The sequence below is a fragment of the Danio aesculapii genome, chromosome 12, assembly GCF_903798145.1.
Source record: "Danio aesculapii chromosome 12, fDanAes4.1, whole genome shotgun sequence".
NCBI classification, from domain to species: domain Eukaryota; kingdom Metazoa; phylum Chordata; class Actinopteri; order Cypriniformes; family Danionidae; genus Danio; species Danio aesculapii.
Window position 1 is genome coordinate 42,814,399 of NC_079446.1, and position 12,873 is coordinate 42,827,271.

General features: G+C 34.8%; 1 protein-coding gene across 1 annotated transcript in view; it reads left to right on the forward strand.

The window, feature by feature from the left end:
* Positions 1-6,159, forward strand: part of kif5bb (kinesin family member 5B, b) — a 46,656-nt gene extending 40,497 nt beyond the window's left edge. The window contains exons 23-26 of the mRNA XM_056469212.1: positions 737-841; positions 1,399-1,615; positions 2,932-3,067; positions 5,964-6,159. Of these exons, the coding sequence (XP_056325187.1) occupies positions 737-841; positions 1,399-1,615; positions 2,932-3,062 (453 nt within the window). The 3' untranslated portion in view covers positions 3,063-3,067; positions 5,964-6,159. The remainder of the gene's footprint in view (positions 1-736; positions 842-1,398; positions 1,616-2,931; positions 3,068-5,963) is intronic.
* The last annotated feature ends 6,714 nt before the right edge of the window (positions 6,160-12,873 follow it).

The window sequence follows — 12,873 nt, forward strand, 5'->3', positions numbered from 1 at the left end:
ATATTTTTGTCACTTGTTTATTTTTTTATCTAATTATTATCATTAATAATTTAATCTTCATAACAATAATTCTCAGATAATAAATAACATTTATTTATATATATTATATTTTTTGAGTGTACATGTGTGTGTTTCAAAAAACAATATACAGTGCTCAGCATAATTGAGTACACCGCCTTTTGAAAATGAATTCCTCAGTGAATATAGGCAATGTATTTTAGTGCGTTTAAACAAAAGAGATTTATTAAACAGATATATTTATGGAAGTAATATTTTAGCTACCAAACATATACAGAAATTGAAAGATAATACAATTCAATCAAAATATTGCAAAAATAAATTTCAAACAACAAACTTTTTTCAGTTTTTTGCTTCTCTTGATTTTTCCTCTTTTTTTTAATTTGTATTTAATATTTTTTTCATATAAACATAAATTTGGGTGTACTAGGTTTTAGACTGTTATCATAAGTTTTTTTTTGTTAGATTAGCTTCAGATTTGGCTTCAGTACTGACGAATCTAATGTATATGCACAAATATAATATTGTAGAGTTTCCTATTAAGGATATGAATTGAAAAGATGGCTTTGTGAGGGGTGTAATTGTATATGCTGAGCCAGTAGCCATTAGTCACAGCTATCAAAGCTAAAAGACTAGAAATCATAAAACTCCAGTTATGCCTTTATCGACCATTCTCAGACAGGCCTAAATTATGATTATGTATTTCCATATATTTCAGAGCGCTGAGATGGACTCAGATGACACTGGAGGCAGTGCAGCACAAAAGCAGAAGATCTCATTCCTCGAGAACAACCTTGAACAGCTCACTAAAGTGCACAAGCAGGTAAACATCACTTGCACATACAATTGAAGTCAGAATTATTAGCCCCCCTGAATATTTCTCTCGCAATTTCTGTTTAATGTTTTCAACATTTCTAAACACAATAGTTTTAATAACTCCTTTCTAATAACTCACTTTTTTTCTCTTTGCCATGATGACAGTAAATATTATTTGACTCGATATTTTTCAGTGTGCTAGTATTCAGCTTAAAGTGACATTTAAAGGCTTAACAAGGTTAATTAGGCAAGTTAGGATCATTAGGCAAGGCATTATATAACAGTGGTTTGTTCTGTAGACAATCAAAATAAAAATTGCTTAAGGGGGGTAATAATTTGGACCTTAAAATGTAAAAAAAAAAGCTTCTAGCTGAAATAAAACAATTAAGACTTTCTCCAGATGAAAAAATATTATCGGAAAACTGAAAACTTGCTTTGTTAAACATCAATTGAGAAATATTTGAAAAAGGGAAAACAAATTCACAGTAGGGCGAATAATTCTGACTTCAACTGTACATTTCTCTCACAACGCACGCGCTAACTGTGTTTTCTGTCTCTTTGCAGCTGGTTCGGGATAACGCTGACCTGCGCTGTGAGCTTCCCAAGCTGGAGAAGCGTCTGCGGGCCACGGCGGAGCGAGTGAAGGCTCTGGAGTCTGCGCTCAAAGAGGCCAAAGAGAACGCAGCCCGCGACCGCAAGCGCTACCAGCAGGAAGTGGACCGCATTAAAGAGGCCGTCAGAGCTAAAAACATGGCCCGCCGAGGACACTCCGCACAGATCGGTTAGCACGCACACACACACACACGTACACATACACACACACACTTCAACATAAGGATGCCCAGACTAGGACCCATGGGCCAACTTTGGCCAATCAACCTTTGACTTCAACCAATCAGCCTTTGATTTGGCCCAGGGTTGGACCGAATTCCTTAACAGAGATCATCATTTCTAATTTAATTTAACCTTTTTTTTGTTTATTTTGTTGCTCAGCTACTATCGTATCACCTTTACATAATGTTGGTGTTTTCGTTTATTTTGTTTAAATACATTATATTTATTAGGATTTATTTAACCATGTCCATCTTAGTGCTTCTTAGTTATGCTTGGTTCATTGTAAAATACTAAGCTTTTAATTGTCATTTTAGACAATTTTGAGGAAAAAAAACAAACATTATAAGCATTATATGTAATTAGTCTGTTTTACTACGGTAAAAATCTAATCAATTTACTTTTTTTGTTATAAAAATAACGTGTCAATTTAAACATTTTTTTTACGATATCACTCCATAAACAGATTCATAATTTATTAATTTGCAAAAATACAGTAAGTTCAGTGAGTTTAAATGAGTAAATTACTATTTTACTAAAAACCAATGAGAAGTTTACTAATAGATTCAATGCTACGTCAAGTGGGCCTTGACTAAATGCCAGTTGTAGTAATGTCACGACATGTCCAAGGTTGCACAAAAAATCTGTGGCAATTTAAGAAAATAATGCAAACCCCTCAGAATTTTTAGCATTTTCTTCATTTTTTTTTTTCATTTCTACTGTCTCAGAATTTGAAAATCCTGGATAATTTATGATTGACTACTAAATCTATCAATCAGAAATCAAAATAAACCAGGTTTCACGCTTGTTGGATGTACCTAAAATACTTGAATTTCAGACATATGGATTCAAGGCCTGGAAAGTACTTAAAAACAAACACAGAAATGTGCTTGAATTAAATCTGAAATTAAATTTATTTATGGCTCAATTCCAATAAATGTACTCAATTGTCAAAGAGAGAAAAAAAAGAGTTAAAAAATTCTTAAAATTAAAAATTATAAATCTTGTACAAGAACTATAACAAATAATGCACATTTTATCAATTTTTCAGTAACCACATTTGAATATTACCAATATTAAATTCAACAAATGTAATTTAACAAATTTTTAAAGTCAATGAAGTCAATTTTTGAAAATTACTGAAGTAAATATTAGGGCACTACATATGCTGGGGTATGAATTACAAATATGTTTGATTTAAGATGAATGGTGCTTTAATAAGTCCTTGATTAACTTACTAACTAATTATATTTCACCTTTTCACAGCCAAACCAATCAGACCAGGTCAGCCCCCCGTCGCCTCTCCCACTCACCCTAATGTCATCCGCTCAGGGGCGGGGCTCTTCCAAAACAACCAATCAGCAGGCATCCGTGGTGGAGGCGGAGTCAAACAGTAAAATTAGTAAGTAGAAGCATTTTACACATCTAGGGTTGTCACGATACTGGAATTCAGTACTAACCAATACTGAAATTTTTAAAATGTACATTTCCCCCTAACATTTGAGCGCTGCTGAGCACGTTCTTAAACAGCGCTGATTTGCCATTGTGTTCACGTGCTCAACAAAAATGACTGTGAAGGTCATTGGTTCACTAAACTCACCACTGTTTACTGAGTGTAACAGTGATACAGGGACACTTGAGCGATTTTAAAGTCAAGTCGATCAGCTGGTTTGTCTTTAAGCTGACATACGAGCAATCCTCTGATGAATCATGGCTATTTAACGCTCCTAAAAGTATAACCTGTAAGTGAAATGCAGATATCTAAAAGCAGTATTACCCTACTCAAGTATGCTGATGACATGGCCGTGGTTGGACTTATTGTCAAAGGAAAGGAGGAGCAAGAGAGGGCCTACTTTGAGCACATAGAACACCTGGTGACATGGTGCGAGGAGAGTGCTGTCACTAAATGCTCTGAAAACTAAGGAACTAATTATTAGTAGGGAAGGGCAGCCTATATGTCATCCAGTTATTGCTTAGGGTCAACATGTTGAGATTGTAAACAATTTTAAGTACTTAGGGATTATTTTAGATAGTAGTTTAAATTTTGGTGAATACGCAGACTATATATATAAGAAGGCAACACAGACTCTTTCTTTTAAGGAAATTAAATAGTTTTAATGTTAGTAAGGGTATTTTGAGGAATGTTGGTTTATACCAGTTTGGTTGAAAGTATTATCTCCTATAATATTTCTTGCTGGTACAGAAATTGAGCTAAAAGCAAGTATTAACTTGCAAAGCTTGTTAACGCCTAGTAAGATCATAATGGACCCCCAGAAGCAGCTTGTGGAACTGTATATAAACCAGACCAGACAGAAAGCGTCACAGATAATTCAGGACTCACTCATCCTATTTATTATGAATTTGAAAAGCTTCCTTCTGGTAATAATAAAATCAATATTAATATATTTATATAGCGCCTTTCCAGAGCTCAAGGACACTTTACAAAGAATGTAGCAATAAGAGACAACATTAGGTTTACAAACATACAAGAAGTCAAATATAGCAAACTGGAAATTCAAAACAAGACCTACGAGACAAATATGCAGAGTACATGTTGATCAAACAAAGTGGTCAGTTTATCAAATCAGAAGTGTAACATTCAGAAAACAAGTGAGTTTGAAGTAAAGATTTAAGTTCTGAGATTTTATTAACAGAACGGAGTGAACGTGGGAGAGAGTTCCAAACTTTGGGTGCAATACACTAAATGATCTGCGACCCATTGAAGAGAAGCGGCATTGAGGGACAGCAAGAAGGCCAGAGTCAGAGGAACATAATGAGCGAGTAGGGATGTAGGGGACAAGCATGTTGCAAAGATAAGACCATTAAGAGTAGATAAGATGTGATAAGATAAGAGTTAGGCCATTTAAGGATCTAAAAGCAAGGAGGAGAATTTTAAATTTAATGCGGTATGCAACTGGGAGCCAATGGAGGTCGTACAAGATAGAGGTTTATGAACAGAACGTTTGGCGTGAGTGAGTATTCTAGCTGCAGAGTTTTGAAGATATTGTAATCTGGAGATGAGGCTGGCAGGCAGACCAATGAAAAGGGCATTACAGTAGTCAATGCGTGATGAGACAAATGCATGGACGACAGTCTCAGCATCCTTGCTACTGATGAAGGGACGCAGTTGGGCAATACGATGTAGATGAAAGTATTCAGATTTAATAACAGATTTAATGTGTGACTGAAAGGAGAGTGTGGAGTCGAAGATTACACCTACATTTTTGACAGAAGTAGATGTTTTAATGTGAGAGCCGGCAATCTCACAGGAGAAACTGGTCGAAATATTGCTGGTGAGTGCCAATAAAAATTATCTTAGTTTTGTCCATATTGAGTTTCAAAAGAATTTGAGTTAAGCCAATCATTATTGTCCTTCACACAAGCAGAGATTTTATCAATTTGGGCGGATGGAGTAGGTGCACAGAGAATAAAGTTGAATATCGTCTGCATAAAAGTGATAGTGTAGACCAGGGGTGTCCAAACTCGGTCCTGGAGGGCCGGTGTCCTGCTGAGTTTAGCTCCAACTTGCTTCAACACACTTGCCTGGAACTTTCTAGTACATCTAGTAAGAGCTGGATTAGCTGCTTCAGGTGTGTTTGATTAGGGTTGGAGCTAAAATATGCAGGACACCGGCCCTCCAGGACCGAGTTTGGACATCCCTGGTGTAGACCATGACGCTGTAAAATCAGACCAAGTGGGATTAGGTAAGTTGTGAATGGTAGTGGGCCTAGAACAGATCCCTGGGGAACACCTCGCTTCAGGGGGACAGTGGGCGATCGAAAATCCTTAACAGAGATGTAGAATTGTCCATCGGAGAGATATGAAGAAAACCAAGAGAGAGCACTACCAGAAATACCCAGATCAGAGAGGAGAGAGATAAGTAAATCATGAGAGACAGTATCGAAGGCAGATCTGGGACGAAGGCAGTACCCACAACAAAAACAAATATTTTTAAGAAATCTTTTATACCATCTGCTTTTACCATATTGAATAAATGACCATGAAGTAGTTTGTATGTTATTCTGTGGTTTCATAGCTAGGGTTGTGTGTTGGTAATATGTGGTGTAGGAAGCTTTGTGTTTGTGTTATGTATTTGTGATGTTTGGGAGGCCAAAAACGAATTTCCACACGTGTGGACACGTGTGGATTTCTGAATACATAATATTTCAGTATCGATTGGTACCGAATTCCAGTAAACACATCACATTACCGAGGTAAAAATAAGCTGTGAAAACTATTTCCTTTCAGTATTTTCCTCATTCTTTTGTTCCTGTCTCTTTCTTTCTCCCTATTTCCAGCTGTCAAACGCTGAAAATAACCCCAGTAGCCCCAGCTGAAGCTGATATCACCCCAAAAAGCTGAACAGGCATTCCACAGCACGGGAGGGTTCAATATTATACATATGAGAAATGAATATAAGTATATATATATGTGTATGAAACATGAAATACTATCCCCGTCTGGGCTGTACAGTTGTTCCTCCATTCTTATCTCTTCCCTTTAAAAATATAAAGAAAAGGTTAAAAACAGAAAAAAGACAGGCTTTTTGCACCAGTGGACACGTGTGTGACTAGCGTGTATCTCTTCACTACTCTTGCACAGTAGGTTTCTGCTCCCATTCTGCTCTCCACATCCCTCACTGTGCCAAGTTGAATGTATTACAAAACTACAAAAGAAAAAAAAAAAGGCAGAAATGAATGAAAATGGTAAAAAGGAACAAAAAAAAAAAACTACTAGCTGCATTATTTTAGCCTTATTTATGTACCGTTCACATTTTGGGTTCGTTTAGAGAGTTAGCTTGTTCTCTCTTGCTTTGAGTAGTTTCTATTGAACATTTCACCTAAATATGTAAGGTAAACACTACGATTGAACTGTGTATATATGAACCATTGAACTAGTTTTTTTTGTAATGATGGACGTGGGTTTAAATTATTATAAAAGGTCGTATGAAAGTAGACACAAGAGATGCAGTTCCATGAAATGAGAATGAAAAGGCTGCTTAATGTAGATGCACCTGAGCTACAGGTATATTTCTAAAGCACTGTACGAACACATGACTAAATAATCAATGTTACAGCATTGTTACAGACCTGTGCTTGTGTGTATGTGTCACAGCTTGAGGTCTTAGATGAGTTGTAGTTAGGTTTACAAAAGAGTAGTGCTAACGTCACATGCTCGTATCTCCATATTTAACTTCAGATTCACTGTTTAAACAGGCAGAGTTGCTGCTTGTGGAGCTCAATCACAACAAATCGTTAATAATCATGTGTTTTCTGAAAATAATATTTGTTTTTTGGTAGACTTTTTTTTATTTTGAGAGATGGTTGACCCAAAAATTAAACAAACAAAAAATAAAAATGATTAGATTGACATTTATTTACGTTTATGTCGTTCCAAAAACTATTTTTTATTGATATCCCAATAGGCTGGCAAGGTGGCGCAATGGTTAGCGATGTCGCCTCGCAGCAAGAAGGTCGCTGGTTCAAGCCTCGGCTGGGCCAGTTGACATTTCTGTGTGGAGTTTGCATGTTCTCCCAGTGTTGGTGTGGGGTTCCTCTGGGTGCTCCGGTTTCCCCCACTGTCCAAACACATGAGCCATTGGTGAATTGAATAAACTAAATAGTCCGTAGTGTATGAGTGTGTGTGAAAATGAGAGTATGTATGGGTGTTTTTCAGTACTGGGTTGCGACTGAAAGGGCATCCGGTGCGTAAAACATATGCTGGAATAGTTGGTGGTTCATTCCGCTGTGGTGGCCCATGATAGATAAGGGACTAAGCTGAAGGATAGTGAATGAATGAATGATATAACAATAATTATGCTGCTTTTTGATAATATTAATGGGGATCTACTATTACAAGCTCATGCTATATTCCAAATCTTCTATTCATACATTAAGAAACAAACATAAATGTTTATTCATACTATCTTGATCTCTGTAGCTTTAAAAAGTCATTTGACATCTCTAATGAAGCATAATAAATTCAGTAACCAAAAGTATGACATAGACGATGACAGTTTATTTATATAGCACAATTAATGTGCTTCACCATAACTAAAAACCACAAACAACAAGAATAAGTCAAGGACAAAAGCAAGTTTAAAAAATAAAATACAAAGAATAAGAACGATAATAATAAAATAAAAACATATACCTGCTTAAAAACCAGTAAAAATATTAGATAAAACCCAGATCATGGGTTATAACTATGCCCACATGGAATCTGCGCATTCAGATATTCGCAGATTCTCAGCCCATCATAGTCTATTAATTTAGCTGTCTGTAAATGTGTGTACATTTATATTTATTCAGTTTTTTCAAATTAATTTCAGTAATCATTAAAAAAATCATATGATTTACTGGCAATACAGTTTGTAAAGTAATTTCTGTCTTTTAGTAGATATATGGTAGATGTGTTATATGAGAGAATTGCTTTGTTTACCAAATAAATGGATCTAATAGAATTTTCATTAAAGTTAAAAATGTATTTTTTTTATTTAACATTTTAGTTATGATACACCCAAAATCATTCCGCATAAATCCACAGATTTTTTTTTACAATATTCTGCGCAGAAATAGCAAAAAATGTCAGCAGATTCTGTCTGGCCCTAGTTATAAGTAAACTAGGCAAACATAATGGAGAGCGCTGATTGGTCACTTTAGTTTAACATTCATTACATCAGAGTTTATTCAGCAAATACCTTTTCGTCGTCTATTATTAGTAGCATTAAGTTTGCATAAGTCCAAATGTATTTTTAAAAAATTTTGAATTTGCCATTTCCAGCAAACGTTTCTCATGCGACACTTCAAAATGTGCATTGACACATGACTAATTGGCATTCAGGCAGCACTCAGTGGTTTGCACAGTCTCCTCACAGTAAGAAGGTTGCTGGTTCGAGTCCCGGCTGGGCCAGTTGGCATTTCTGTATGGAGTTTGCATGTTCTCCCCATGTTGATGTGGGTTTCCTCCAGGTGGTCCGGTTTCCCCCACAGTCCAAAGACCTGCGGTTTAGGTGAACTTAATAAAATAAATTGTCCGTAGTGTATGAGTGTGTGTGAAAATGAGTGTGAATGGGTGTATCCCAGTACTGGGTTGCGGCTGGAAGGGCATCCGCTGCGTAAAACATATGCTGGAATAGTTGGCGGTTGATTCCACTGTGGCGACCTCTGAAATAGAGACTAAGCCGAAAGAAAATGAATGCATGAATAATTGGCATTCAATTTTGCGCAGTGGTTTTTGATTTTTGTAACAAGATCACGAGGGTGTTTACCTGAACTAAAAGCAGACAACAATTTAATGCATTTTGTCTGTTTATTTTCACAACATCATATTAGGAGACCGAAAATACAAGTTTTTGCGTGTAAACAACTACAGTAAACCATAATGCATTATATACGCTTGTTAAGTGTGACATCAAGCAGCTTTAGGGTCCAAGCAATACATCAAACTGTATGGGGAGGCTCAACAAATGGTAATAATAAATGTTTATAAGGCGATGTAATACTCCTTGAAAATCATAATCGCTATATATATATATCCATGCCTAATATCCGATTAAGCCAGAAAGTGATACATTTTTTATAAATTGTGAAAATATTGGTGTTTGTGATGTAGTTGTTTACACCATGATTTTATATACAATTCACTTTAATGATATGGCTAAAAAGTGGTCACAAACGAATATTTTTTCAATTCAAATGAGTAGCGACTTGTACGCGTAAACATTATTCCACATGTGACAACTTAACAAGCGGATGGGAATGCACGAAGCCATCTTTGCATTCATTGCATTTAAGAGAAATATTCGTGCATAGTGTTTCATTAGTCACATCGCCAACTATTGGCCTGGTATGCAAACTACAGCGCTTATAATGGTTTCCGCTAAAATAACAGATCATTTTAACAATGTTGTCATGTGGACGTGAATCTTTGCAAAGCCACAAAAAGGAAAAACTTAATACACAATTGTAAATGACACAAGTTTAATTTTTGGCTGAACTGTCTCTCATTTGAAGGATGTTAGAATGTGGAAATCACATCCCAATACCCTCTTAAAGCAAGAAAAGGTCATTTTCTAGTTTGTTTTGCACTGCTTATATAATGTCGTTTTGTTGGGAGTGTACAGTTTGTGCGATGGTCAAACAGCCATTGAAGTCACAATATATCTACACTCGCTTTGGTAATTTTTTTGGTACCATTTAGTCCATATTTTGTAGTGCATTTTATAAATGGTGATTTTGAGCTTTGCAAACAACCCAGCGGGAACCCACACAGCATTTAGCTCTGGCTCATACAACCAAAAAAAAGATAATGGATTATTATTATTGTCTGCTGTGGTTTTGGTTGCCTTTTGTTAAATTCTTTGCATATTCAGACCTGCTGATTGGCTCTCGATGGTTCCTATGCTTCTCATTCAGCACAACATTACTGCCTTTCATTGAGTAGTGATAGTGGGCGGGGCTTATTTAACAGTGGGTGGGGTTTATTTAACCATTTTAGGTCATGTTTTTTTCATTATGTTTCTCGATAACATGGGTTTATTTATTTCTTTTGTCATAGACTAGGATTTTGCCGTTCTTTTGTTTGTCGATCCTTTTTTTAAGTTGTATTTTCGTATGCATTGTTATAGATTCCAACACACTTGGTTTCCATTTCCTTGTTTTTTCCACATAAGTTGGATTCCAGATCCTACTTAGCTGTCCTGTGTAAGTTACTGTAGTACTGTAGTAGCAGGGGGAAATACTGAAGATGGCGTTATTAAGATATTTTGTGTGCAATATCAATCTGGCGTAGTGCAAGTTTAGCAGTACCGAAGAAAAAAGTGACAGGAGACGAAATGAAAACGGCACTCAAGAGTTTGTTTTAGTGTTTAATGCTCATTTGTCTAACGGTTGTCTAATTTAATCTTTTAAAAGCACTTTAAAATGTTACCATCTCAATTAAAAAACAACGCACTTGTCGAATACTGAAAATTAGCATCTCAACCATTGAATTTCTCACTGAATTTTTGTAATTGTTGTTGAGGAGCTTCTTCGGGAGGTCTTGTGTTTTGAAGACTGTCAATGTCGTTTTATTTTGTTTTTTATTTTTTGCCTTGAATCTGCATTTGTAACAGTTACTGGGGGGAAAAAAACGAATGGAAAGCTGTAACACTGTTGAGGTGATCAGATGTGTGTACAGTTGGTTCTTCAGAGTGTGTAGACTCGATTGCTGTGTATATTTTCTTCAGTTGCTTACTGTAGGCAAGTTTTCACCCCTTGATATGAAACGCAAATAAACTATAGGGTAAAACACAAAGGAGAATGTTTGTTTGTTGTTTTTTAAAGTCGAATACATTAATTATTATTATTATTATTATTATTATTATTATTATTATTATTATTATCATTACAATAAAATTCCTGTGATGTTTCTTCATGGATTGACCTTATAATTGCATTTAGTAAAGGTTATGTCAAGTACATTTATTTTGTGATATGTTGAACCGTATATATCAAAAGGGGGAAACAAATCGTCAAGCTGTTATAGTGTCAGTATTTATTTATTTTTAGTGATGCTTGGAAAACTATATACATGTGTTTTAACACCAGTTTAAACCAGTGTTATAAATAATGTGTACTGTATATAGATGTATAGATGTATACAGTAGTCAATATTAAGTCAATAAGTTTCTCAAAATTGTCCCAAGACAAGAATGGGTGTATTTCAATAGTTTTGACAACTTTGACGAAAAGATTATTTATATATTTATAATATATTTATAATGGTTATTGAAAATAAGAATAGGTCACTAAACAAATATTATGTTTTCAGATTTGTACATGATTTTTTTTTTTTTTTACTTATTTTGCAATTATAAAACGCATGAAATTAATTTAAAAATCATACGTTTTTATTTCATTTTATTGCACAAATATTCTTCCCTATTATTATATCAAAATAATACCAAGTTTAAATTTTTGTTGTTTCATATGTAGTTGTATTCATTTTTATTGTATTTTAATCATGTACAGAGTGTATATTTGTTATCTGAAAAAAAAAAATCATGGTAAAATACTTGGACAGAATCATATTTCACAGTTGTTATTGTTGAATCATTTGGCTGGAGGTCTCTTAAGCTCACCAAAGCTTCATTAATTTGATTTTTAAAAAAATCATAGAAAGTATTTTAATGTGCACCTAAAAAGTTTATTTCAGTATGCTTACTCTCTGCTGATTCTCAGGAATCATTTAAAGATGCTGTTTTGCTGTGCAAGAAATTAATGAATCATTAACATTACTTGACTGAAAATGATGACTCAGCAGCAATAAAACAGTAAAAAGGACAACAAAATTAATATAAACAACTACACTGTAAATGTGCATTTAATCTTTTATTTAATCGAGTTGCGCAAACTCATTGCCTTAACACAATAAAGTTAAAATTGCTTCATTGAATTGAGTATTTATTTCTTACTAATATATTGAAAATATTCCTTATATTGTTTTGCTGACTTAACTGGATCTGTAATAGTAGAGTTTTTATAATTCAATTTTTTACAGAAACTTCTGTAGATCTTAACATAAGAGTGAAGTCTAAATCATGTCTCCCTATGTTAATCGTGTTCAAAAAATACACAATATATGGCTGAGAGAGCTTAACAATGCGCTTTTAATGTGTTTTTTTTGTAATTGGATGTGTTTTCTTTAATTGCAGTGCGTTAAGCTCTCTCGGCCACCTTAACAATAGCACAATTATTTACCTTTATTTTCCACTCTGTCACAAAGCATGCTGGGAACTAGAAATCTGCATGGTTAGGTTAACTCGTTCAGTCTAATACAATCAGATGTTAAGTTCACGTAACTTGTTTCTATTAAGTTCAATGAACTTTCACTACAAAATGTGTCAAATCAACGGATTTAATTTAGTTAAGTGCACTGCTGAATTTTACACTATACAACAACAACAACTACTACTACTACTACAATTACTACTATTGTAATATCACTTTAAGTGCTTTAAGTGCTATCACTTTACACTTTAATCATGACCACACACACTAGTGACTCAGCAACACACTCTTGCCCAGCGATCTACACTAAATGACTCTACACAAACACACACTCAGAGTGCACGCTTCAAAATAACCCACTTTTTAAAAATAAAGCAGAGCTGGGAATCAGATCTCAATCATGTTTTCACAGATGAGGAATGGTCCAAGGCTCTGT